Source organism: Pogona vitticeps, chromosome 10, assembly GCF_051106095.1.
Source record: "Pogona vitticeps strain Pit_001003342236 chromosome 10, PviZW2.1, whole genome shotgun sequence".
Taxonomy (NCBI): domain Eukaryota; kingdom Metazoa; phylum Chordata; class Lepidosauria; order Squamata; family Agamidae; genus Pogona; species Pogona vitticeps.
The window spans coordinates 13,860,653-13,880,040 of NC_135792.1; the positions used below are offsets into that span (position 1 = coordinate 13,860,653).

Below are 19,388 nucleotides of genomic sequence, written 5' to 3' on the forward strand. Positions count from 1 at the left end.
GAGAAGATTGGAAATAATGAAAAAGTACAAGGAGAAATGGTAAAAGAAAAAATTATGAATGAGTTTAAGAACCTATTGGGAACAGCTGTTAAAGAAATGAAAGCATATACAGTAATGAAAAAAAAAACTACCGGGATAATGAAAAAATGAAAAAAATTCTCACAGATAAAGGAAGAAATTGTGAAAACAACAGCAGACCTTAAAGATATAAAAGCATTGGATCTAAGAATTCAAAAGACTGAAAAACTGGTGAAAGCAAATGCAACACTGATTCATCAGCAAAAAGATATATTGGATCAAATTGACAAAAAAATTATTGATCTTCAAGTTATAAATCAGAGAAATAATGTGAAAATCTCTGCATTTCCCAAGGGAACAAACATAGGCACACCAGAGAGGAACCTTCGGAATGAAGTACCGGAATTGCTGAATGCAATGAATAGCTCCAGGAGAACAATGGCAGCAACAGGACAGCAAGAGTGCATCACACAGCGTCCAAGTGCAGATCTGGGATGTTCCCAGGAGATATGGTGAGATTTGCGAATTATTAGAGAAAATTAATGTTTTTGAAGGCAATGAGAGTAAAGCATGGGCAACTAAAGTACAAAGAGGCATCTATTCAAATCTATCAAGATCTTTGCTCTGAAACTGTAAGCTGGAGATATCAAATGTATCCCGTGAAAATAGTGCTCATCAAGAATAGAATAAAATATAAATGGGGTTACACAGTTTATATGAGAATAATTTACAAAGAGAAACATATAATAACTTCAGTGGAGCAAGGTGTGGAGATGTTGCATCAGTGGGGCGTGTTGGAAGATAACCAATCACAGCAAGAAGCCATAAAGGCAGATGGAAAGGAAGATTCAGCGACTAGTTCAGAACAAGGGGAAGAAGAGAAGGATGAGGAACAGGAGACAGCTGTGGGTGGAATGTTAATAGAAGACACCACCAGAGTGCTGGAGGAAGTTTTAAGGGAACAAGTAGTCAAGAAGAAGAAGAAACGTACAGGCATAGGAGAGAGAAGAAGAAAGAGTAGAATGGGTTAATGTAGGATCTAAGGTTTGACTCAAGCCAACGGGAAATATAAGATTGATATAGTGATAATATTAGTTTTTTAAAAAATGTTTATTTCTCAATAGACTTTATGAATTACTAAGTAGGAGTGCAAAGTACTGTATACCGAGTTGAGGCATGGAAAATTGTGGTTGGTTGGTTGGGATAGTGGATTATCCTCCCCCCCCCCCCCGCATATGTCAACAAATGATGGTCAGGGGTGTTACACTTTGGCAGGAAAAGGGAATAATAAAATTAAATGTGGGGTGGTGAGTTATGGGGTAGGCATAGACCTAGGGAATTAGTAACAGTTTGGGTATTTGTCTTTATTGGGTATTGTTTTGTCACAGTAGCACATCATAGTATTTCATTTCACCAAATGAAAATATGAGATTAAATTGGAATGGTTAAAAATGTAAGAGTACTAACCTTGAATCTTCAAAGCTTGGGGAATGGTTTAAAGAGGAAAAGAATTGAAGTTTTGATAAATAAAGATAAATCAGATACTGTTTTTCTACAAGAAATGCATAAAAAGGAAGGAGTAGTTGAGCTAAAATTATCTTGGACTAAAAATTATGAAAAATCATGGGAACTCAAGTTCAAGAAGTGTGGCAACTAATATTTCTAATGTAAGTTGAATTAGTTAAATAAAGATGATAAAGAAATATTTCCGATACTACAAGGGCAAATGAGAGGAGAAGATTGTGCTTTATTAGTCAGTAAAACTGATTAGAAAGATGTTTGGAGAGAATTTGAAAGGAGATGAAAAGACATGTGCTTTTTATTCGTGTATCAAAGTTATTCTAGGATAGATTATATATTTGTATCTAGTGATTTGTTTAGAGTTTGTAAAAGTAATGTAGGGTTAATAAAAGTAACATCACAGTTTAGTGAATACGGATTTTAAAGTTATATATGATCATAAAGTAGGTAAAAGATGGAGTTCTTATATAAGTATTTTACAACATAAACATGCAGTAGAGAAAACATACATTGGAGAAAGAACTGATAGAAATATGGAGCATTTATGATAAATGAGGTAGTAGGGAAAGTCTAGTTTGGTACACTTGGAGTAAGGGGGTTGAGTATTAAAGAATCTGGCAATTTAAGAAGGAAAAAGGAAAAACAAATGAAAAAATTGGAGGATGAAATAAGAGTGTTAGAGATGAATTATACAACAAATAGAGATATAAAAGTTTTATCAGAAATGCAAGCCAAGAAAAAGGAACTACAGGATATAGGAATGGAAAAAGTTCAGAAGAATTAAATATATATGAAAAGAGAATGTTTTGAAGTTAGTCATGAAAATTCTAGAATGCTAGCCAGAGCCACACAAGCAAAAATGCTAAGAGTGTAATTGGAATGATTAAAGATGAAAATGGTAAAAAGAGCAATTTAATGAAGCAAAAATTGGAAGTATTTCATAAATTTTTAATAATCTTTATAAAAGTGCCAAACTATCAAGAAGATTAGAACATATATAGGGAAAAATATGAGAAATAAGCTTCAAGAGATTGATAGAGATTTCATGGAGCAGTTAGCGAAGGAGATATAGAAGATATTATTAATAATTTAAGGATGAAAGACACCAGGATTGGGTGGATTGGAGTCGGAATATTATAACAAAATTTTAAAAGGTGTTGATACCAAAGTTAGAATCACGATTTAATAAAATTATGGAAGGAGAAGAAATTCCAGACTTTTGGAAGCATTAATTGATTACATTGGTTCATAAGCATAATAAGGATATGTCTGACCCAATTGCTTACAGGACTGTTTCTTTAATAATTCAAGATACTAAGATATTTACAGCATTATTAACAAAGATAATGAACAACTTTGTTGGCAAATATATTAAAAAGGATCAAAGTGGTACAGTTACAAGATAGGTGGCACCTGGCTCAATAGTCGTGCCTGTGAGAGGGGTACCACCTAAGGATGAGTCAGCCGTGTGCGGCAGCTGCCAAGAAAGCCCACACAGTCCTAGGCTGCATCAACAGGGGGACAGCATCAAGATCACGAGAAGTGATAGTACCACTCTATACCATGCTGGTGAGGTCACACTTAGGACGTGTTGTGTCCAGTTCTGGTCACCACAATGCAAAAAAAGACGCTGAGGGGTGCAGAGAAGAGCAACAAAGATGATGAGACTGGAGGCTAAATCCTATGAAGAACAACTAAAAGAACTAGGTATATATAACTTAATGAAGAGAAGACTGAGGGGAGACATTTTAGCAGTCTTCCAAGATCTGAAAATTGCCACAGGGAAGAGGGCATTGATTCATTCTCCATTGTGCCTGAGGGTAGGACAAGAACCAATGGGTGGAAACTCATCAGAGGGAGAAATAAGGAGGAAGTTCCTGAACGTGAGAAACACGAAGCAGTGGAACAGCTTGCCTCCCAATGTTGTGGATGCCCCATTGCTGGAGGTTTTCAAGAAAATATTGGACAGCCATCTGTCCGGGATGGTATGAGGTCTCCTGCCTTGGGCAGGAGGTTGGACTAGAAGACCTCCAAGGTCCCTTCCAACTTTACAATGATTCTATGACAGTGGCTTTATCTCAGGGAGACAAATGGGAAATTTGACTAGAAGAGTAATAAACATAATGCATGCTACTATATTGACAAGCAAAAACAAAACAGGAGTCACGGCATTGGATGTATTCAAAGCATTTAATTGTGTGGAATGGCCAGCATTAAAAATGCTGATAGATGCATCAGGATTTGAGAACCGTTTTTAAAATGTGGTAAATCAACTATTCCAGAGAACATTGCTATCGTATTAGTAGATGATGGATTAACAGATCAGATATCCCTAGGCTGAGGTACTAGACAGGGATGTCCCCTTTCCCCGATGTTATTTGCTCTAGTAATAGAGATATTAGTGGATGCTATTAGGCAGGATAATTTAATAAATGGTATCGGTATTAAAGATAAGATTAAGATTATTTTATTAAGATTATCATTAACAATAGAGGATCCATCAAGGGCTATGGACCAGGTTAAACTACATTTGAAAGAATTTGAGGAGGTGACAGGTCTACAAATAAATTTGCAGAAGTCAGAGATTATGTTGTTTAATCATGTTAAAGAAAAGGGAAAATCGGGGGGAATTAATGTAAAAATATGTAAAAGTATTTAGGTATAAACATGAAAAAATATGTTTTTAAAAAAGGAAACTTATAAATTGAAGTAAGAAGTTAAAGGAGTTAAGAAGGATAGGGCTATCACAGTTTGGAAGAATGGCAACATATAAAATGAAGATATTATTTAAAATTATTTTTTATTTGTGATGCTAATAAAGTCAGAGGAGAAACTGAAAGATTAGCAAATAAAAAATTTTAATTATGATTTTTTAAAAGGCTCAGTAAAAAGCATTGGTATGAAAATAAAAAATTAGGAGGTTTAGGCCTACCTAATCTAAAATTATATAACTAATCATATATATGCTGGATATTTTAATGCAACCCAACTAATTAATGTGATCAAAGTTGGAGTTTTAAGAAACTGGTAGTGACCTGGAACATATTATTTTTAAACAAAATAGTATTAGTATTGTAAAGAAGATTTCTTAAGAATATGATACAAATATGGAATAGATATAGAAAAATATTTATTCCATCAATCTCCCCATTATGTCCTGTAACAGAATTACAGAATTTTCCAGGGAATTTGAAAGCAGGTTTAGAGAAGGTATTAAGGAGGAAACAGGTTATTAAAAGAAAAGATTGGAGGGAGAGGATAGGCATTTCCCCAGGATCGTGGTTCCTTAAACGGAAGTTAAGGGAGACCTATAGTATTTAATGTGAGCTCTATTTAGAGGAATGCAGAAGCTGAGTATAAAATCAGGGTTCTCTGCATCCCCAAGAGATAAATTGTTGTTTGCCATATGTTCTGGGGAATCCATAGTCTCACAAGATATTTTGGAAAGAGCAAGCTGTGAGATAGGTGTGAAGGATCCCTCAAAAAATTTTGCTGACTAATCCCAAACTAATGACAGTATGTAAAAATGTCTCTTAAAAATCACATCCGTTTTAACAGCTTTTTTAAAATTGCAGGTTTCATCCAACAATAAAATGGTTTGAAAAGGAAGATGTTGTTGTTTTGAAGATAAAATTGCAAAATATTTTTTGTTACGATTGCAAATTTTTTAAACAACGGATCGTTTTCAGGTAGGAAGCATTTTATAATTCAAGCAAAGACTATGGCTCTGTTTCCTTTCGACAAACTGATATCTGAAAATCTATTCAGTGCTTCTGCAGAAGGGAAGTTTTATTTGGCCGATATGGAGCTGCAAGGAAGTATCCTCAAAGAAAAATCAGCTTGCATACTTAAAAACGAAGAGCCTGTGATAACCCTTGCAAAAGAGAAGACAGGACCGTGGTGCAGTTTGCTGAAGCACAAAGTAAGTTTTAAGTTCAAGAGTAGCTTCCAGTTCTTTTAATACTTTGATGTTGTGTACTGAAATATTTAAAATATTTATCAACAGAATCCTCATGTGTCTTTTGATTTTGATTACTTGGAAGACTGTGAAGAAAGAAGTCCCATTTTTGTTGGTAAGCTGTTTTAACTGCAGTAGAAATAAATGTATTTGGGGCTGGAGGTTGTCAAGGACTAAGCGCCTCCCCTCTGCTGCTTTAGAGGCATAGCTTTACAAATGTCTTTATGTTCCATCTCCTTCTGTGAGAGAAGCTATTCCACGTACAGTAGTGCCCCGTTCCAGGATTAACGTCGCTATGTGGAAACATCGTTCAACGGAATAAAAAAACCCATAAGAACGCATTAAACCCTGTTTAATGCGTTCCTATTGGGCAAAAACTCACCGTTCAGCGAGGATCCTCCATAGGGGCGGCCATTTTCGCCGCCTCGGTAAGCGAGGAATCCCTCCAGAAAAGAACTGGAGCCATCTTCCCCGCTCCAGCCCCTCCCCCTCCCCGCTTTACAGCTGATGGGCGGGAACTGCTGCTGCTCTTAGAAGCTTGCCTAGCAGCTAAATAGGCAGTGTAAATGCACTGCTGAAGTCTCTGAAAGTGGCGCTTTGCCAGGGTGGGGGTGAGTGGGTGGGTGGCAGGGACAGGCCCGCCACCCCCCCACACTCCCCCCACACTCCCCCTCACGCCACCCCCACGGCAAAGCGCCGCTTTTAGAGGTGCATTTTTACTGCTGAAATAGCCCCAGGAGGCTTCGGAAAGTGGCGCTTTGCCAGGGTGGGGGTGGGTGGGGAGGATGGCAGGGACAGGTCCGCCACCCCCCATCCCCTCGCGCCGCTTTCGGAAGCCTCCTGGGGCTATTTCAGCAGTAAAAATGCACCTCTAAAAGCGGCGCTTTGCCGTGGGGGTGCCGCAAGGGGTGGTGCGGGAGGGTGGCGCGCCTGTCCAAAAATCTTCATCGCTATGTGGATTCTTCATTAAACGGGGCACCCGCTAAGCGAGGCAGCACTGTACTGCTTCTGCCTACTTCAAAGCAATAGGTGTTTCTTTTTCAATAAAGAGTGAATATTAGAGGGTAGGAGCAACAGAATTTTCATAGGCCTCTAGTGTTGATGGTTAGGGATTGATATTAGAAGCCCAAGCTGATTCTGACAAGACACGCTTCTGCTGTGTATAGTAGGACCACAGTATCAGTTGGGGATTGGTTTCAAGCCTCCCCACCACCACCACCATGACAAAGAATGTGGAACTATGGAACACAATTCATTGCATGATCTTTCGCTCCCTCTAGTGGCCTGTTCTGATAAATATACTCTGGAAATACATATAAATACTATCCTTAAATCTCCCAGTCCGTCCCCCTCCTATTACTCCCCCCCCTCTCAGCCCCACACCACGCCTTAAATGGTCCCCTCAAACTGACACTGACTTTTTATCATGGTCACAATTGCCAGAGACTATTGACCTTATTAATACTATAGGTTCAACCAACTCTACCCCCCAGGCTATAGACACTTATGACTGTCTCTTGGCCTCCTTGGTTCAAGCTCTTAGTAGGCCTTATCGGTCTTCTTCCCACAATCGAGCTAATTCTTGGTTCGACTCCGATTGTTGGCTGGCAAAGAAACAGGTCAGATCCCTTTTTCATTCTATTCGAGCCTACCCTTCCCCTAATGCTCTTAAAATTTACTTCGAAGCCAGAAGGTCTTGTACCACCCTTCTGGATATGAAACAACATCTACACGCCCAACGCAAATGGACCAATCTGCTGCAAGCCATTCTTTCTCGGAATTTTAAGGTTTTTTGGTCCCTTGTTTCCCGTACAAACTTATCTTATGCTCTCTCTCCGTACTCTCCAATACCCTCTGATTCTTGGGTTACCCATTTTTCAAAAATCTTCTCCTCCTCGTGCTCTCCCCATCATTCTATCAATCCCTCTCAAAACTTCCCAGATTGGCCCCCGGTTACCTCCGATGAGGTACTAGAGTTAATTTCCACCCTTAAATCTGGCAAATCCCCAGGGCCTGACCATGTTATCTCAGAGATTCTGTCTAACAATCCTCTTTGGTGGTCCCATCTGCTTGCCAAATTATTTACCATAGTAAATCACTCCGGTGTATTTCCGGACTCTTGGCTATCTTCTATTCTGATACCAATCTTCAAAAAGGGCGACCCTTCTCTTCCTAGTAACTATCGCCCAATCAGCCTATTGTCTCATATAGGCAAACTTTATTCTAAATTTCTCTTATCAAAACTATCAGCTTGGGCCTCTTCTAAAAACCTCCCTGGGAAGGAACAGATAGGCTTCCGCTCTGAAGCCTCGACTCTGGATCATGTTCTGCTTTTGTATCACCTTGCCGAAAAATACTCAATTTATCACAAAGCTAGACTTTTTGCCGCCTTCGTCGATCTACGAGGAGCCTTTGATTCAGTTAATAGGAATTTACTGTGGGATAAACTTAACAACTGGGGTATTGAACCCCGACTGCTTTTTTTGCTTAGGCGTCTCCACTCCTCCAATATATGTCAGATTCGGCTGCCAAATTCCTATGAGCTCTCTGACAAATTATTAGTTAACAAAGGTGTTCGGCAGGGATGTGTCTTAGCCCCACTACTTTTTAATTTATTTTTAGCGGACCTGCCTTCCTCTCTTTCTGCTTCTACTAATGCTGCACCCTCTCTTAATGGTTCCCCAATTTCTGTGCTTTTGTACGCGGACGACGCAGTCCTATTATCTCTAACAAAAGCTGGTCTCCGTCGTACCCTATCCAAATTTCAAACTTTTTGTTCAGCTAACGACCTGGTTATAAATGCTGACAAGACTAAAATAATGAACTTTTCCAACTCTGTATCACTATCTCCCTGGACAATCGGAGCACAAACCTTTCAGCAGGTTTTATCCTTTAAATATCTAGGTATCACTCTGCATCATAAACTCAGTTGGCGTCCCCACAAAAAATTGGTTCTATCTTCCTCTAGCCTCCATCTTAATGCCATCTCAAAATTTCACTACTCATCTGGCAATCAATTTGTGCCTGCAGCGTTGCTTATTTTTCGGACTAAATTGCTTTCCCACTTACTATATGGAGCTCCTATTTGGATTGAGGCCATAGATCACGATGTTGACACTTTGGCAGCCGCCTTCTTCAGGAAAATCTTAGGAGTCCCCAACATGATTCGTCTTTCAACTTTAGTTTTGGAATTGGGTACCCATCTCCCTTCTACCCTTGCTTGGTCCACCACATTTAAATACTGGCTTCGTTTACATTTAAACTCTAAGCCCAATTCCTTACTATACGATCTACTCAGAGACAATTTCCTTTCCAAGTGGCTGAAGTTGATTGAGATTAAACTTCAATCCCTTGATTTGAATCTAGAATCCCTAAATGATTTAGGAATTCAACAGGCCCATGCTCTTATTAAATCTAAACTCTGGCAGCATGAGTTTGAGGTTCTTGCAGCCAAACTGAATCCTACCTGTTCCCCGCTTTCTTTTGGTCTTTTCCCTTCACTTGGTTATCATCCAAATTATTTTTCCTCACTTATCAACCCCAGGTTAAGAAGAGCATTTATGTTAGCCCGATTTAACATTTTTCCCTCAGCGAACCATACCGGTCGATTTGCAAATATTCCTAAAGAGGATCGATTATGCCTGTTCTGCCATTTGGTTCCGGATACACTTGACCATATATTGTTTTTCTGCTCAGTTCATTTTTCCATTCGTAAGGCACTACTAGAACCCTGGTTATCTTCCCTGCCGAACACCCCTGAGATTTTTCTGAATGATTCTTCCTCCCGTATCACTGAAGCTGTCGCTATTTTTCTGCTTGAGATTCTTAAATTAACTTCCAAATTATAACCCGTTGTGTTTATTGTTAGTAATCCCAGCTGTATTTATGCCAATAAAGGTTTGGAGAAAGTAAGTATAAATACTGTACGTATTTCAGGGGTTGGCATTAGTATTTTCAGGCAACAGATAAGTGAATCAGCAAATACTAATCCCACAGATAGGCCGGTCCTTCTGTATCTGCTGGAGGACCTATGAAGGATGCCAAAAGGAACGGCACCCCAGGTTAATTTCAACAATGGAAGAGGATAGGCTTGGGTGGATTGCTGCTCCCACTTGCTCCAGTAGGCAGGATAACACATTAGGCTTGAGGAGTATTCAATAGTGGTGACAGCTGTTTTCTTACTTTAAAAGGTACACTTGGGGATGGTGACATCCAGCTAACCAGTAGTCACGACATTTGGTCTCCTATCAGATACTTCCCTGGTTGCAGCCTCTTTGTCTCCTTAAGTTCAATAGGAGCCATTGATGCAATGCTGTACTGTGTCTTTATGAGCTAAAATGTTGTACTGTAATGTATTTTCTGCGTATAAAACAACATTTTTCCTAAAATCATTAGAGGAAAAATTGAGGGTTGTTTTCTACCCAGAAGGAGGCGGAGGCAAAGGAGCCACTGCTGGGGCTCACCTCCAGCTCACGCCGCCGCCTTGTCCCCTGCCCGAAGGGAGTCCGTGAGTGGCGCTGGAGGAGGCGATCTGGCAGCAGTGGCAGCAGTCAGTGGGCAGCTACAAGAGGCGGAGGCAGGCGTGCTTGTCCGCCTCTCACAGCTGCCCATTGACTGCTGCTGCCTCCAGATCACCTCCTCCAGCACCACTCGCGGGCTCCCTTCGGGCAGGGGACTAGGTGGTGACGTGAGGTTGAGGTGCACCCCAGCACTGGCGCTGAAGAAGGCAAGCGGGCAACAGCAGTCAATGGACAGCCCAGCGCAGTTGCTCCGCCTCCTGCTGGTGCTGCCACAGCCACCCAATCGCCTTCTCCAGCTCACGTTGCCACCTTGTCCCCTGCCCAAAGGGAGCCCACAAGGGGCGCTGGAGGAGGCAATTCCAGCGGTGGCGGCGGCAGTCAATGGCCAGCCACGAGAGGTGGCCGAGCGTGACTGCCTCCACCTCTTGTGGCTGCCCGTTGACTGCGAGCACTGGGTTGCCTCCTCCAACACCACTTCAGGCAGGGGACAACGTGGCAACATGAGCTGGAGGTCAGCCCCAGCACTGGCACTGGAGGAGGTGACTGAGTGGCGGCGGCAGCAGCAGGAGGTGGAGGCACAGCCGTATTGGGCCATCCCTCGCGCCTGCCCATTGACTGTTCCTCCACCTCTGGCAAGGTTCAGAATTGGGGGTTGTCTTACATGTTAGGTGGTTGTATTCATGGGAAAATATGGTAAATTGACTTTTATAATGGTGTGCAGAGAACCTGATCTCTATAAATGTATGCATACTTTTTCTGTTTTCTTAATCAGACATAGCTCCTACGAAAATACGCCAGTGTGTTACAGTGGTGTGTGAAGAGGAATTGGAATCCTTGGACGAGAGTGATACGGAGAGCGATTTGTCCTCCTGATCATTTTAGTTTGGAATTGGAGAGTGAGATTAGTTTTTTCACGTGAGGACTCTTCTTGCTGGCCCTGTGCCATTTTCACAGGGGTAGAATCTTAGGTTTTTAAATAGCAGGATAGATGTGCGTGGCCAACATAATTTGAGTTGTCACTGTGGAGAGATTTTGCCATTTTGATAGTTGTTAATAGGCCATGATCTGATGCATCCTTATTTGGAATTAGGTGCTACAGGGCTGGATTTCAGTGAAATGTTGTTCCTATGATAGAAGCATTGGTAGAGCTGTTTTAGTTAAACACACATCATGTGCTAACCTAATAATAACATCAGCGAAGAAACATTATGATGGGAATTCTTTCTTCTTGGTAAGTGAAGAGAGTTCACTGAAATTTGTGTCATAAAGAAAGCAATTTTAGTCTTTATCTAACAGAAAAGCAAACTTTCAAGTCTCCTGCGGATCCTAGGCTGAAGTGTTTAAAGTGAACACAGTTTGAGAAACAAATCATTAAGAGCAACAATGCATTAATTAAACATAGACTTCTTAGGCAATGCAACTACCAGAATATAACCCTGATTAATATTATTTAGGGCAGGAGTCCCCAACCTCTGGTCTGCGACCTGATACCGGGTCCTGGCCTTGGTAGGACCGGACCGTGGAGACAGATCTCATGCATCTGTGCGAGCATACCTTGCCCACCCACAAGCGTACCCTGCCCATGCGTGCGAGCACACCCCACCCACCTGAGCATGTGCAACCATGCACCCTGCCCACCCACACATGTGTGAGTGTGCACCCTGCCCCCCCAGTCGGTCAACTGTTTGGAAAAGGTTGGGGACCACTGACTTAGGGAGTGTGTTTTTTGAACTGTCTCTATAAGATGCCATTATAAAGAACAGCAAAAGGACACTATAGTTGCCCTAAGTACAAAACCATTTAACAGAATGGTGTTATCACATTGAAACTGGCTCTGCAACAGAAAAGTTATGTAAATGTTTGGGGGTGGGGGGAAGAATTTCTCAGGATATAGTGAGTATATTGCAACATGGTGAAATCCCTGTTAGAAAAACAAATTATAAAGTTAAGTCTATTTTATCAAATTTTGGAGAGAATGACATTCAGGACTAGATAGAAAAATATGTTTATAGTGGCTGAAATACTGTTACTTAGTGAGTAAGGTGCACTAGAACAGGCCCATTTGAATCACTGGAACTTATAGAGGAGTTGACTCACCAAATCCCAACTGATTCCATCAGCCTACTCTTACTATGCAAAGCAAAAGGATTTCAGCCACTTGACTTTAACTTTCAAAATTGAAAAGAGAATTGGAGGAGAAATGACTTCAACAGCTGCTTCTAAATAGCAGCTTTGGTAAAGAGAAAGAATAAAAGATAGTGTGGTATGGCATTTCTACAGTAGAATCCCAGCTTTTATGGATTTGCAGTGGCTATGTGGGTTGAATGCCAGTAGCTAGAAGTGTTTTTGATTCTCTGGTTAAATGTTTGTCACATTGTTATTATTAAACCAGGTAAAGTTAAAGTGGTGTTGATTCGATCTCAACAGCACCTTACCTTTATTCACTATAATGTACAACTTGAGCATATTTTGACAGATTAGATCTGCAGAGTTAGGGATCAGATCATGTGTTAAACAGCAGACCCTCTTCTGGACCACCCGTAGGGGAGTTGAGCTCAGTGGGAGTTCCTTCTAGGTAAACATGCACTCCTGTCACTTTGAATCAGAGAATGAAAAACCACATGTGTGGTGCAAATGTCAACCAGAAGGGGTAGCTTCACCTTTTACCCGTTCTTATGTCAAAATCTCATTTTTGTTTCAGTGTGGGGAAAAAGCAGTACTTTTCACTTCAGGGATTTCTACCTATATTTAGTTTGTAAAATTTTGTTTGGTCTCCTGCTATACAGTTCCATAGAATTCTGTTCCATTGTGTTCCACAGGAAGAAACATAGTGTGATAGTTGGATGATGCTGTGTTTCTGTGTCTTGGAAATAATAAAACATGCTGGTTCTGCATACTCACGGTTCTTAGAAACTTTATTTTAATACAGAATACATAACAAAGAAACATTGATGACATTCACAACACATCAAACTTTCTTTATTCATATCAGAGTGTTGCATAACAGGAGAATGATAAGTTTTTTAACTGTGTAGGGAATTCAAAATAACAGGAAGAGGGGAAGACATTCCAGTATTACCCATTTTCCAGATGCTTTCTCCTAAAATTCTTTAAACAGTATAAAAATGTATAAAAGATGTTGAGCTAGAAACACTGCCATAGCAAACCTCTTAAAGATTGAAGTAGATACAGAAAGAACTTTGTTAAAAGCTGAGAACATGTAAAGTCTCTCAGTGCTTTTATCCCCACAGAGCTTCATAGCTGAGCTGTTAGAAATGCAGACAAAGCCCAGGTTGACCCCACAAGAACCAGACACAGAAAAAGAAAACTAACTTGCAGGCTGTGGGAGGTGAGGAAAGATTGTGCCGTGACAATTTGACATCTTTCAGGGCTTGAATAATTCTGCTTTATAACAATCCATTATCTGTAGTGTGCTGGCTGTGTCATCTAGTTTGACCCTAAAAGCCCCCAGGAATGAAGACAGAGGCACACTTACCCTACAAGCAAGCACAAGTGTCTAGGATCCCTCTCTGGACCATGGCCATGATGCTCAGGAAATGTGCCTTATAGCTCACTATGGATAGTTAGTCACTTCCTGATACGCATTTGCTTTGGTGCAGAGAAAGCATTTCCCAAACAGATATTCAATGGGAATCTTAGCCTGTAGACCTCCAGCCCATTCAGTACTGCTTCTGTTGACTTTGGTTCTGAATATATAGATTGCAACTACTGCTTTTCCTTGATCTACAGCTGTCATTTCCAAACCTCCTTGACAGGGGCTAGACTCGATGATCCATAGGGTCCCTTCCAGCTCTGCAGTTCTAAGATGTTGATAATTTGCTTTAAGTTTCTGTTAAATGTGAGACTTTATTATTGTGCTTCCATGTCTGTTCACTGATAGATGGTACTGTAACACTGTTCTGTTTGTTTGCCAAAGAAAGTCCAAATCATAATGGAAGTGGAAATGTTTATCATTTTGATTTTTATAGTCAAAATAAAATCAACAGGCTCAGAAATCCTCATGGTTTCCTCTTTCTCCATTCAGATATTTCCTTACAACGTTGTAGTTCTCTGAATTTGAAATGCTGTTGAAATAACTACATAACAGCTAATGAACAGGTTTCAAATGGATGAAGTTTATGTTCAAGACACTTGCAACCTCACAGATATCCCCTAATCATCAGAACCATGCCCATGGAAGTGGGAACACTGCAGCTGCTAAGCCAGTTTGCAGGATGTTGCCTTTTTAATGTTTGGAAAATTAGTTTTCTTCAGTTTTCTCCTTCTGGTGGAACAACCTCTAGCAGCATCTGAAGGTGCATAGTGATGGGTTCTAAAATAAAGAAGTTGTTAAAAGTTAGATACCACCTTTGACCAGGAGTTACCATTTTTGTGAGACCACTTCTCCTTTTGTGTATAATTACTTCTGTATAAATCTCGATGTTGACAGCATGAGTTACTATGATCTCCAGTACTTTTCCTGAGGTCAAAATTAAATTAATTTGGAGAAGATTCCAGAAATCCTGGCTTCCTATCAGTGATTATGGTGTTCTACACAATACAGCTTCTTGTTTTATTAACACTACAAGATACATTTCAAATTATTTTCAAGTTGCAGGACATTGGGGTTTTTTTAATGACGCTTTATCATGATACTTGCACTTCAAACTATCAGGTTTCATCCTGAAACAATAGCACACTAAAGATGTCTAGCTCACTGGTTCTTAACCTTGGGTTAACTCAGGAGTTTTGGACTGCAACTCCCAGAAGCCTTCACCACCAGCTGTCCTGACTGGGGTTTCTGGGAGTTGCAGTTCAAAAGCATCCGAGTAACAAATGTTAAGAACCACTGGTCTAGCTAACAATAATAGAAACCATTTGCTGATGTCTTTCTAGTTGCGCTGGCTATATGACCACGGAAACTTTTTGGACAAACGCTGGCTCTACAGCTTGGAAACGGGGATGAGCACCGCCCCCTAGATTCGGACACGACTGGACTAAATGTCAGGGGGAACCTTTACTTTTATCTCACTTCCTAGTAATAAGACTGTAATTCCTTTTTTCAAATATTCCCTGTTTAAGATATCCTTTGACTTGTATTCCTGCATTGAGCAGGGGATTGGACTTGATGGCCCCTTCCAACTTCACTCTTCTATGATTCTATCTGGCATGGGAAGCCACTTGTGGAAAACAGTGCCAACCCTATTCAGAAACTCACCCTTAGCTGCATTTCAGAATTCAGGAGATTTTCTTGACTTGAGTGTAAATGTCTTTTGCTATTGTCCACCTTCATATAATTTCATTCATGTTTACTCATATAACTATCCCTATCTTTCCACTTCTAATTAACTTTCTTCCACCAAGATTTTAAAAAGAATCGTCCTTGGATTTTGGAATATTTTCTGGCACCAGTGAGGAAGTCAGTGTATTGAAGATTTGGATTTCATATACACTTCTCATATTTCCTGACCCCTCATTATAGCTTGGCAAAAACTAGCATGGGACTCTCTCTCTCTCTCTCTACACTATGGCAACCAACTTTTTAGGTCTTTTTTCATTCTAGCTTTTTTAAATGTATTGTTAAATAAATGTATTGCCCTACATGGCAAAGGATCTCAGATGTAGGGACACTGGTTGAATTCTGTTAGACTAAATCCCTCTCATGCTGTGGATCTTCTCTAGCTAGGACTACAATTATTAGTAGTATGTTTGTTTGTTTGATTGTTTGTTTGTTTGTTATTTATTTATTTAGTTTCATTTTACAATTTAATTTAGGACACTTTTTACAATTATTTAGATGACAGAAGCCACACAACACAGTACCTACATTATAGGGTAGCTGTATGCAGGAAAATACGTACTAAAGAGAAGGAAGATTATTTACTGGTATGATGCTTCCTTTTGGAGCAACATAACTCCTGGTTAGACAGCTAGACTCAAGAGTATTTTAGCACAGAAGCAGCTCATATTTTGAGTCACCCCAAAAAAGACAGATACTCACTTGATATTTTTTGAGCCCATCCAAATCTGTAGTGAATAAAAAGGACATAAAAGACAAGTCCACCAAGAATAAATAGGCAACAGTACAAGTATGCCCACTCAGGGGTGGTGATAATAGGAGCCAGGACCAGGATTATAGCAATTAATGTCACAATGATGGGAATGATAAGAGGTACCTGCAAGACAAAAAGAGGTAAATTTGGTGATCTGGGTTCCTTAACAGGACCAAACTGGGGCTGTTCAGACTGGCTATTTTGGGTGTGGGGTAGATTGGGCTACAAAAGGTGTGTTGAGGTCAGGGGAGGGGAAGGAACAATGTGCCATTTGGCGTGCTCTTCCTGTCCAAACAATAAATGGCCCCTTCTAGCCCCGTCAGCTGTCCATTAAGTGCATCCCCTCATTGTCTGAGGATGAGGGCAAACGAAATTATTTGTTTCCCTTCTCCCTATTTCCTTTCTCCCCCCCTCTCCAACTTTCTCTCTCAGACTCTCCCTCAGAATCTGCAGCTCTGGGGACCTGCTTTTGGGGGATATAACTCGGACATCCCAAATCAAATATTTACTAGCTGAAGACTTGCTGCGAGTTTTGCATCTCTCACACAAGGACCTTTCTACTGCTCCTGGAAGTCCTGAATTGGACAAATTATGAAGTGTGCAAATGGCCAAAACTGCTAATAGTTCAGCATTTTACTTCATTCTGAGCAGGTACAGCAGGTGCCCTGAAAGAAACCACAAAACAGCCCGACATGTGGAGGGTTTTTGTTTGCTTGCTTTGTGGTTCATTTCATGCTAGTCTAGTTTTTGAATGAGCAGTTAACACCCATGAGCTTTACAAAAGACCTACTTCTAGTGGAGAAAAAAATTGGTAGAACAGGTTTATTCACAGGGATCTACACTGCTGCCTTTTTTCAAAGGACTTTCCTTGGGAGTGGGGCCACAGACTATCTTTGTGAGTGCCTACAGTTCAAAATTCAGCGCTGCACCACTGTACTTACACGGATAGGCCTTTTATGTTCTTTTTTGGTAAAGCGCATGACAATAAGTCCTAATACAGTCAAACCATAGAATAGCCAGACTGCAAAGCTGAAGTAATTGATGAGTGTGTTGATGTCTCCAGGGATGATATAAATAATAGCTACTGCACCCTGAAAGTTAAAAAATAAATTTAAAAGATATATTGTGGGGTAGGAACAATAGAAGAAGTCAATTTCTTAGTATTGGAGGTGCACTAATCCAATGGCCATTCTTAATGTATTTGATTATCAGCCAGACAGCTTCCAGTCAAACACTGGCTTTGAACTGGCGTTTTGCCTTTTTTAGCATGATTAATCTCTAATTGATTTGAAGTTGGCAACCCTACTACTTGGTTGCTTCTTTACAATACAAGATCTCCGTGGAGACAGTTTTGCATAGAAACAAAACAGCTTTCACCATAGTATAACACTGACATTTCAAAAAACATACTTACATAAAATATGATAGCAGGTGCTGGAGTTAAGCGCTTAACACTGATATAAGATAACACTTTTAACATATGACCCTCACGACCCGCTACATAAGCAAGCCTAAGGAGGCAAATTGTTTGGGTTAGAGAAGCAGTTGTGATGAGCTGACCAGATGCAACTATTAAGTTTTTTAGAAGATCATGCAGAGTGAAAACTGTATGCATTAAAACATCATTTTGTGCACAGCTATTAAAGCACGGATGGGCAACCTGTGGCTCTCCAAATGTAATTTTGTAAGTTCATAAGCCTTTAATCAATCAATAGGTGGGGAGATGCTTCAATTACGCTGCTAGCATCCTCCATCTTCAACTAGGGCTGAATGGAAGTGGATAGCAACAACTTCTAGAGGGGTACAGATTGCCCAGATGCATCTAAAAGTGCATGAAGCAGGGAGACCTCTCCATGTTTGCATCTGGTGGTGCCCTTTGGATATAGGAGAGAATTGAGATAGTAATGCAAAACTGTGTTCATGTCTACAATAGCATAAGGCTGGATTAACTGAAATAAGACAAGATGGAATATCTCGGGCAATAAGACGATGTATTGCTAAAATATCTGTCATCAATGCTTTTGACTGTCACCTGGCATCTACAGGAAAACAGTAGAGGGACTTAGCTAACGTACCATATTTTTTCCGTCTATAAGACGCCCCCATGTATAAAATGCCCCCCACTTTTCTAACACAAAATTAAGAAATCTAAGCAGGGTTTAGCAAGTGGAGGGGGAAAGCAGGGATCAAAGCCCTTTGATGATTCCTGCTTTCCCCGCCTCCTTCCGTGTATAAGACGACCCTCAATTATTAATCTACAGATTTTAGACAAAAGCATTGTCTTATACGCGGAAAAATATGGTAATTTCAAGCTGGCTCTGAATATTGTGTGTATTTTAATTATGAGCCTACACATTTTGCAGCCTGATTGTACAGGGTGCATTGGGTGTTTTACTGCATAGTTTTAATTCACAACTTTAATCAGTGTTTTGGAATTCTAGGTCAAGCTGTTTGGAATTTTACCTTCCAGCCGTAAAGCAGGTCCCGTTGGCTGCTCCAATGGTAGAAAAAACCACGAAGACAGGAACTACCCAAGATGCAGGATAAAGAACCCTGTCTCCAAATGTCTGTAGCAGAAAGAATTGAGAGTCATGCATATTCCAAAATGCAGGATGTAGCAGAAATGGAAGTGTGATAATAGTAGAAGTGGTTTATAGAAAATATACATAACTTTCTTAACAAAACTAAATCTAGTGTATTGCTTGTTTACTTTCTGGCTGCATGTAGATGATTATGTGGATGAAGCCATGAAGTAATTCCCTCTCCCTGTGATGCAGCTGTGGCTTCCATACAACAGACCGATGATAGTAATAGTGGCAATGATCACCACCACCATAAAGCTACAAATGTACAGTAATGCCACTAACGTGGTGGGGGAGAGATGCCCCACTTTGTAGAGAAAGGAAGCTGTCTCCCTCTCTACAAGGGCCATACAAGGAAGATAAGTGGTGGAATGGAAGGTCAAAAAATAACCAGTAGGATGTCATTAGAACTTTACAGCGATCCCCAAAAATTGTGCCTGAACCATCAGATTTGCAGAGAAAAGATTTTTTTATCTTCTACTAATCATTCACAAAATAAAGGAAGCTAGTTTGTAAAATGCTGAATAAGGAAGACTAACCTGAGCCCGAGCATGTTACAATAAGGAGGAACTCGTTATGGTGTAGTGGTTCACATGTTGAATGTTCTAGGCTAAGTTAGTGCAGATCAAAACACCACAAATGGGATTTTTGTTATCAGTGTCATGTTTGCATTGTAATCAGCCCCAAAAGTGGATAAAGCTAAGTCAACTGGAGACGTATGCAAACACACCAGCAG

At 40.4% G+C, this 19,388-nt stretch overlaps 2 protein-coding genes across 2 annotated transcripts in view; one reads left to right on the top strand and one right to left on the bottom strand.

Moving 5' to 3' along the window:
• TDRD12 (tudor domain containing 12) overlaps positions 1 to 11,563 on the top strand; it is a 149,179-nt gene extending 137,616 nt beyond the window's left edge. Inside the window, exons 29-32 of the mRNA XM_078380351.1 lie at positions 5,115 to 5,228; positions 5,308 to 5,461; positions 5,546 to 5,612; positions 10,790 to 11,563. Of these exons, the coding sequence (XP_078236477.1) occupies positions 5,115 to 5,228; positions 5,308 to 5,461; positions 5,546 to 5,612; positions 10,790 to 10,890 (436 nt within the window). The 3' untranslated portion in view covers positions 10,891 to 11,563. The remainder of the gene's footprint in view (positions 1 to 5,114; positions 5,229 to 5,307; positions 5,462 to 5,545; positions 5,613 to 10,789) is intronic.
• A 1,351-nt stretch (positions 11,564 to 12,914) lies between these two features.
• Positions 12,915 to 19,388, bottom strand: part of SLC7A9 (solute carrier family 7 member 9) — a 41,631-nt gene continuing 35,157 nt past the window's right edge. Inside the window, exons 9-13 of the mRNA XM_020815963.3 lie at positions 18,534 to 18,637; positions 17,485 to 17,581; positions 17,012 to 17,161; positions 16,019 to 16,193; positions 12,915 to 14,350 (exon numbers count right to left, since the gene is read on the bottom strand). Coding sequence (XP_020671622.3) covers positions 14,289 to 14,350; positions 16,019 to 16,193; positions 17,012 to 17,161; positions 17,485 to 17,581; positions 18,534 to 18,637 — 588 coding nt within the window. The 3' untranslated portion in view covers positions 12,915 to 14,288. The remainder of the gene's footprint in view (positions 14,351 to 16,018; positions 16,194 to 17,011; positions 17,162 to 17,484; positions 17,582 to 18,533; positions 18,638 to 19,388) is intronic.